This window comes from Microtus ochrogaster, chromosome 4, assembly GCF_000317375.1.
Source record: "Microtus ochrogaster isolate Prairie Vole_2 chromosome 4, MicOch1.0, whole genome shotgun sequence".
In the NCBI taxonomy this organism is placed as follows: domain Eukaryota; kingdom Metazoa; phylum Chordata; class Mammalia; order Rodentia; family Cricetidae; genus Microtus; species Microtus ochrogaster.
In genome coordinates this window covers 65,855,176-65,863,782 of record NC_022011.1, presented here as the reverse complement: position 1 = coordinate 65,863,782, position 8,607 = coordinate 65,855,176, and the positions used below count along the sequence as shown (strand labels likewise).

At 47.1% G+C, this 8,607-nt stretch overlaps 1 protein-coding gene across 1 annotated transcript in view; it reads left to right on the top strand.

Annotated features, from left to right (window-relative positions):
• Positions 1-887: 887 nt before the first annotated feature.
• Stam2 (signal transducing adaptor molecule 2) overlaps positions 888-8,607 on the top strand; it is a 46,395-nt gene continuing 38,675 nt past the window's right edge. The window contains exon 1 of the mRNA XM_005346409.2: positions 888-1,020. Coding sequence (XP_005346466.1) covers positions 981-1,020 — 40 coding nt within the window. The 5' untranslated portion in view covers positions 888-980. The remainder of the gene's footprint in view (positions 1,021-8,607) is intronic.

Here is an 8,607-nt window from a genome sequence, read left to right as displayed (position 1 = left end):
TTTTTTTTTCGAGACAGGGTTTCTCTGTGGCTTTGGAGCCTGTCCTGGAACAAATGTGGGTGTGTGAACGTGAGTGTGGATGCCAACCAAGGCCAGAAGAGGGTGTCAGGTTCTCTGGAACTCAGTTACCGGCTGTTTTACCCTTGTCCCCACTCCCCCACCGGCCCCGCTGATACTAGAACCGAACTTTGCCAACAAGCGCTCTGAAGGGATGAGTCATTTCTCCACCTCCTTCACTCGAATTTGTATTCCATGGTCCAAACTTTATTTTCATATAGGAGAGATGAGAAGCAAAGCATCTCCCCGCGATCGCTTTCCCGAGTGACTATTTCGGCTTGGTTAACCGAAGAATCGAACGAACAGCAGCAACACAGCCGTCAATCGACAGATTCTCAACGCCTCCCATAGGCCGGTGATTCCGTTTCCATAGCAACCGAGACGCGCAGCACGCGCGGGGTCCTGATGGCCAAGACGTGACCTGGTTGGTAACCGAAGTACTCGCGTGACAGAGGAGTCACTGTCATAGTCTGGCGCAAAGGGAACCACATCCTGGGACCGCGCACCCGGCCTCGCCTCCGGGACTCAGCCAACTCGCCGGCCACGGGCGTCTCCAGCTGCGACAACTTCCGGCCTCGAAGCTTCCCTCCGCCCCCGTGGCTCGCCCGGGTCCTCGCCGTGGAAAGGTGACCGTGGCTGCCGCCGGGCCTGAGCAGGCGTCGGGCCAGGGTTTGCCACGTTAGTAGGTGGGCGATGAGGGAACTGCGGGGTGCTTGTGCTCGGCCAAGCCTCGTGCGGCCCCGCCGGCGGCGCTGGAGCGGAGGACGGCCAGGCTCGGGGCGCACAGGCGCGCGCGGGGCAGGCGCGGAGGCGGAAGTGAGGGCACGGCCCGGCGAGCCGTCTAGGAAGCCGCCGCCGGTCGCTCAGCGGGAGCATTCGGAGCCCTGCCGTACCGTCGCGGTTCAACTTCGGATGCCGGCGCCATGCCTCTGTTCAGTGCCAACCCGTTCGAGCAAGACGTGGGTGAGTGCGGTGCCCGGAACCCTCGGTGCAGGGGAAAGTGGGCGGCTGTCCAAGTGCCTGGGAAACCTGGTGGAGAGCGAAGGGGCGGCGCCGCTCTCGACGGCGGGGGGCGGGGGGGGGTAGCCTCGGCGCGTCGCTAGCCAAGCCACCTCCTACCTGTCGGAGGTTGGGGTACCTATCTGGGCTGTTCCGGTCACCCAGAGCAGGAGTGGGGAAAAGCCAAGTTCGCTGGAGGCTCAAGTTGCTGATACAAACTTCCTGCTTTCTCCAGAGCTGGTTAACACCCTTCCCCTTGGTTGAAGGTGCAGTGGTGACCTGCCTAGGGGCAGTCCCGAACTAGAGACCTGGACTTAACAGGGTTAACTCTCGTCGCTTCCGTCTGCACACACACAATCAAGCAATGATAGTTGCAGTTTCAGCTGTATTTATTGACTGTTTTGAAGGTGCTGCGAGATCTAGTCTCAGAGAATGAACAGGAGAACTCGTAGACTCTGTAAATAGCCCAGAACAATCAGTACTTGTTGGAGTCAACGTTAGTCAGGTCTTTCAGAATGAGAAAAAGATGGACGGGGTACAACTTACGTATAAATTAACAGTAAAAGCAAACTGGCTGCCAGCGTTCTTGAAACAGTAGTTAAGAGGCTCCTAGGGAAGTTATAGGATTTAGGTATTTTGAATCAAACAAAATGCTACATATTTGAGCGGTGAGTCACCAGTTCAGTTAAAATGTCCTGGTTAATAGAAGTCTAGAAAGTGGCTCATTTTGTTTTATAACTCTCAGAGTCATGTTCATGTATATGAGAGTCTAATTATATAGGATTAGTCTGTGTTTTGGAATAATTAATCATTCTTTTGTTACATTACCTATGTGAGGAATTGCACTTTTTAACTTTTATTGAATTAATTTAGTTTTGACACAGTAGAGTCTGTGTATAGTCCATGCTGGCTTCAAATTCCCCAAATCTCCGTCTTAGTTTGTAGAATTCTGGGATTCCAGGCCTGGGCCTCCCCCAGGCTTAGGACCTGTACTTCTTGCTGTGAATGCTTTCATTTTGCTCTAATGAAATGAGTCAGGAAAAGCAAATCAGGAGAGGTTATTTTATTTTTCTTTTGTTATGTGTGTGGGTGTTTTGTCTGCATGTTATGTTTGTCACTTGTGTGCTGTGCCTGAGGAGGCCAGAAGGCCATGTCAGATCACCTGGAACTGGTGTTACAGAGGGTTCTGAGCCACCATCTGGGTGCTGGAAGAGCAGGGAGTGCCCTTCACTGAGCTCCAGCCTAACACCGAGTACTTAAAATATAAAAACCTGTGAGCTCTCTCTCTCTTCAAGGAATCATTTCCTAGAAGCCCGGTGTTTTCCAATTGAAAACTTGTCTGGTAGCTGTAGTCTGAGTTGCTCGGCCCAGTTTAGTTTTCTAAACTTTACCCTCAGTGGTTTCTGAAATCCGTGCATTACAGCATAGTGTAGTTTTCTTAGGCTCTCATCTTGAGAGAGAGAGAGAGAGAGAGAGAGAGAGAGAGAGAGAGAGAGAGAGAGAGAGAGAGGAGAGAGGAGAGAGAGAACCTGTGTAGATTATTTCATGGGCTATGTCAACCAGAACTTGAAGTGTTTATCCATTCGTTCATGACTGAATTCAGTTTCCAAGATGTCAAAGGTGAAAGAGTGGGTTTGATGGAGGCCTACTTACACAGATGAATGCAACTAGAAAAAAATGGAATGAAATTCTGAGGAGCTCAAATTGGTCAGAAACTTACATCAGAGGAAAATTATGTTCTATTTTTCAGACCTTAAGGACTCTTAATGTGAAATAATACAAAGCAAGGCATTACGTGCCTTGAGCATTACAGCAGTGTTCCTTTACAGTGTCGCTTTTTTATTTATTTTTTAAGACAGAGTTTCTCTGTGTAGCCCTGGCTGTCCTGGAACTCACTTCTTAGACCAGGCTGGCCTTGAACTCACAGAGATCCGCCTGTCTCTGCCTCCGGAGTGCTGGGTTTAAAGTCGTGCACCACCAGAGCCCGCCTCTTTTGAGCATTACTTTTATTTCTCTTTTCTCTTGCTTGCTCTCTCTTACCTGTGTTCACTTTTTATTCACCAAAGATTCCTGGGGTGATCCCTGTGTATCAGGCATTATGTTAAGTTCCATAGAGACAAACTGAATAACTATCCTGACACTCAAGAATGAGGAAGGATGCATGCTCAAGTAGATAGTTGTTCTGTGCTGTGATTAATGCAGTGTGGAAGCCTGAGGAATACGTAAGATGGCATAAAAGTTATTATCATCTGTGACGGCAGGACAAGCAATAGTGTCAGGTAGGCATTTCCTGGGGTAAAGGTCACCCTTGTTCTTTCCCTCCCTCATCCTCCTGACATCATGTCTTCAGTAGGAAGCATGCCCCTCTTAGACTGTCCAATAGGACGTGACCTGGAGCGTTTCCAAGGAGCAAGTAAACACGGAGGCTGAGGTGGATAGATGGGGGACTCGTGTTAGAGGGAAAAGATACTGGCATGCAGACCTCTTCCTGTCTGCAACAGTCTCTGGAGAGGCAGCTGTCAAAATGAAGTTCAACCCCTTTGTGATTTCTGACTGAAGCAAGAACTGAAAAAGGCATTTCAGTTCACCTTCTCACATTCGGAGGAAGATGATGTCTTCCCCTTTCCGAAGAGCTGAGACAGAAGTATAATGGTTGGTCTGTGTGCAGTCGAAGGGATGATGGAGTTCAGGTTGTATGAGGACGGTACAAAGGTCCAGAGTGGCGGAGTGGTCCAGGTGTACAGGAAGAAATAATGCCATCTCCATGGAATGGGTACAGGGAGAAAAGGCTAATGGCCCAACTGTCCGTGTGAGCATCCACCTCACCAGGCTAAAACTGGACAAAGACTGCAGCCCCCATATTTTGTTGTTTGGAGATAGAATCTGTGTATCCCAGGATAGCCTGGAACTGGAGTAGCCTTAAATTTGCAACCATCCTGTCTCTTGCTCCTTCCCAAGTGTGCGATAATCTTCACCCTATTCATCCTTTTTGGTGTTTTTTTGTTTGTGTATTTTGTTTTGTTTTTTGGTTTTTCAAGATAGGGTGTCTCTCTGTAGCTTGGGAACCTGTCCTGGCACTCGCTCTGTAGACCAGGCTGGCCTCAGACAGAGATCTGCCTGCCTCTCCCTCCTGAGGGCTGGGATTAAAGGTGTGTGCTGCCACTGCCCAGCTCATGCTTTCTGGAACAGAAAGCCAAGTTTAGCCAAGGTGGAAAGGAAAAGGGCAGTACAGGGAAGAAAATACTGAGAAGACACGGGAGTAGAGGAATTTGATATGCAGCTTACTTTAGAGGCTGCTTGAATAAGAAGGGCGGGTGTGCGCTATTTGCTTGTATTCAGTAGCAGGCTGTTAGCTTGGGTGCAGAGTCATTGCGTGGCTGTTTTATGCCCCTATCCCAGTGCTTGTTGGTGTCCTCTTTCCTCTTTGCTTTCTGTTTTAAGACTGAGTTTCACCTTGTCCACTGGCATCTTTGGCTTTTCCAGGCATTGTAAATATTGCTCCTTTGTAAACTGCCTTAACATTTTCTTGGTGTAACTGCCAGTGAGTGTGTGAAGGACAAGCACCTGCTTCGCTATTCCGTCCCATCCGTCCCATGGAAACAGCCCTTAAACTGTAGAGACCTCTCAGCTAGCACTGCTAGTCTCAGGAGGCCTTCATTCGATTTGCAGTGAAGGGATGTTGAAAATGGAGTATCTTGTAATGTAGTTCTTGTCGGGACTGGCAGTTGCTGCAACTCAGGGGCTGTCTACTGGTTGTGACATTTAAGAAGGCATGGGCCTGGGGTTATGACCCGGTAGATACTGCTTGCTTAGCAGAGTCACGTCCTATGTTTGGTGCACAGCCCTGCCAAACAGAAAAGGCTTGAAGGAAGCAATACTGGTAAAGGTTTTGAAATTTTGACATGTCGTCTCACTGTGTTTTAGCATAGGCTAGCTTTGAATTCCAGGGTCCAGTGATCTTCCTGAGTGCTGGGTCAATGCCAAGATGTCCAGAATACGGGGGGAGGGAAGCAGCAGCAGGGTGTGTTTTGAGGCAGGAGCTTACCATGCTGCTTAGACTGACCTCAAACTCACTGTCTTCTTGCTTAAGCCTCTCAAGTAACTGAGATTATAGGCATGTACCACTGTGCCTGGCATGTTTAATATAATTTTATTTATTTTGAAACTGGGTCCTGCAGTGTAGCCTAGGCTGACTTCAGACTTTGGATTCTCTGACTTACCCTCCTGGCTTCTGGGATTATAGATGGGTGCCACTCCAGCTTCCTCTGTAATGTTGAAATGCGTTAGCGAGTGTATACCGTGACACGAACTGTAGTCCCAGTACTCAGGAAGACTATTTAACCCATGAGTTCAGGGCTAGCCCAGGCTGCAATACAGCAATGATGTGTTCCCCTCTAAAAATTAAATAAGGACTACATGGACAGTGAGGTGGCTCAGCTGGTAAAGGTGTTCGCCACCAAGCCTGTCGACCTGAGCTGCATCCCTGGAAATCACATGAGGGAGGAGAACGCTGGCTCTCATTGTCCTCTAACAGCCACAAGCCTGCTGAGGCTCAGGCCTGCCCCAGCCCCAAGAGGTATAAATAAATGTGAAATTAAAAGTGAGACCGCAGGGCAGAGTTGTAAAACCTTGATCGTTGCCATTGTCTCCTTCAAGCTTGTGTTTTCTTCCAGAGCTTACCCTCTCAACTGACCCATAACCCCCATGAACGCTCATGTGCTCGCTTGTCAGTCAGCTGTATGAAGCACTACTTAGTAATTCTCATTTGTTCATGTGGTTTATAGCGACTGAGAAGAAGTTTACTTCATTCACATGAAAAGGAATATTTTATTCTTATGTGGAGAAGCTTCTTTTGAAAACCTTCATATAGCTGGGTGGTGGTGGCACAAGCTTTTAATCCCAGGATTTGGGACACAGAGGTAGGTGGATCTCTGAGTTCGAGGTCAGCCTGATCTACAGAGCGAGTTCCAGTGCAGCCAGACCTGTTGTTACACAGAGAAACCCTCTCTTGAAAAATCAAGGGGGAAAAAAAAGAAACCCTTCCCATGTCATGAGTTATAGCCCATGTAAAATCCAGAATATTAGACTTGACGTCAATGGGGGTGGTGCTCATGGATGTGCAGTGTGTGTGTGTGCGTGTCCAGTGTACACGCCATGCTCAGACAGAGGACTCGGTGTCCTGCTCTCTTATTCCCTTGAGATGTCTGCACTGGAGATCCTCCTGTCCTCTGCCCCCAACGTTACAGGTCCTACATTTTATGTGGGTGCTGAACCCAGGCTTCATCTCTCTTCAGCCCTGACTTTTTTTTTTAAAGTTACTATTTTATTAGCTCTGATGTATTGCTTAATAGTGAATAAATGTTCATATTTTTAATATAGGAATTGAAGGTCATTGTGACAAAACACAGGACATAGTTCTTTGCCCCTGAAGTTTATTGATATTCTGAGATAACCATTTACTTCATTTAAGATTGTTAATATCAATTTCATATCAGAAATTTGTTATTGCCCAGTGCTGTGGTTTTGTTATTTTAGTTGTTCAAGTAGAATCTCATTGTGGTTTTATTTATCCTTGAAGTTATTTTTTCTTTGTTTTATTTTTACAAGACAGAGTTTCTCTGTGTATCCCTGGCTGTCATAGGATTCTCTTTATAGACCAGGGTGACCTTGAACTCACAAAGATCCTCTAGCCTCTGCCTCCCAAGTGCTGGAATTAAAGGCGGGTGTCACCACCACCTGGCTAGTTAATTATATTTTTGCTTATTTTGTGTATATGTATGTGCTCATGTCTGCACATGTGTTTGGAAGCTAGAGGTTAATGTTAAGTAACCCCAGTTGTCTCTTATCACCTTCTTTTTAATATGGAATCTCTCACTGTGTGTAGAGCACATTGGTTAGGCTAAACTGACTAGGGATCACGTTCTGGGTGTCCTCCCGTCCTGCTCCACAGCGATGGATTGCAAATGGAACCATGATGCATTTGGCTTGATTTGGATGCTGGGGACTGATTTACTTACGCTTGCATTACAAGCAGCTTACCAATGGAACCATCTCCCCTTCCTCCTTTATTTGGTTTCTTGAGATAGGGTCTCATGTACTCTCAGGCTGGTTTCAAACTGCTGTGTAGTTGAGGCTAGCCTTAAACTCTTGATGTTCATGTTTCCTAAGTGCTGGATATAGGAATGAGCATATTTATTTTCTCGGGTCCTCACCTAAGAGTATTACAGAATGCATTTTTAGCAGAATTATCCCAAATGTCAGTGAATCTTCATGAATAGGAGATCTGCCTCAGGATTCTTTTTGATCTTAAGTGATTTAATTATAAAAGACAAGAAAATGATTTTTGATTTCCCCCGCTTTTTCTCCTATATGCCAAACTCCTTAGTCCCCCATGGGAAAAAAAATGTTGGTCACTGGATGTGGTGGAGGATGCCTTAGTACCAGGACACCGGAAGCAGAAGCAGGTGGATCTCTTGAATTTAAGACTAGCCTCATCTATATAGTGAGCTCTAGGTCAGCCAGGGTTGTGTGATGAGAACTTGTCTCAAAAAAAAAAAAAAAAAAAAGAAGAGGAGGAAGAAGAAGAAAGAAAGGTGTTGACATAGCCAGCGAAAGGAAGAACCAGCAGAACAAGCAAGATGTACTGTCTGGTTTTGTGTGTCACCTTGACACAAGCTAGAGCCAACAGAGGAAGGAACCTCAGCCTCTTTGAATTGCGCCACTACCATCCCGCCGGAGGCAAAGTTGCTCACTGGACGTGGAGCTCATGGATTAGGCTATGCTGTCTGCACAGCACGCCTCAGAGATCTTCCTGTCTCTACCTCCCCAGTGTGTGTGTGTGTGTGTGTGTGTGTGTGTGTGTGTGTGTGTGTGTGTGTGTCTCACTGGCCTAGAGCTCACCAAGTAGGCTAAAGCTGTTTGGCCAGTGAGCTCCAGGGATCTTCCTGTCTCTACCTCCCCAGTGTGTGTGTGTGTGTGTGTGTGTGTGTGTGTGTGTGTGTGTGTGTGTGTGAAGCCCTTCACCCACTTGATCCATCTTCTGCCCAGCATCAAGAATACTGAATACTGTATTTCGAGGTGAGAAGTCAGTGAAGTTAATCGTGGTCTTTTACTCAATTCTGTGTTTGTAGGATTTGTCCTATCCAGCATTTTTAGGATGTTTATATGTAAAAAATTTGAAAGCTAACTTGGAAAGAACTTACTATTTAGCAATTTTGAACAAAAATTGTATGTATGCAGAAGTTAGTTTAATATTAGTGTTTCAGAGTCAGGTGTGGTGCACACCTTTAATCCCAGCACTGGGAGGCATAGGCAGGTCTTCTACATAGCAAGTACCCGGACAGCCAGGTTACAGAGACCTGTCTCGAGAAGCCCTGAGCCTCACACTTGGACATGCGCTAGGCCACACCACGGGACTGAAATGTTTCACTGTACAACCATGCTCCTGCGTGTATTCCTGCAGGCCAGAAGAGGGCACGAGATCTCATTACAGATGGTTGTGAGCCACCATGTGGTTGCTGGGAATTGAACTCAGGACCTTTGGAAGAGCAG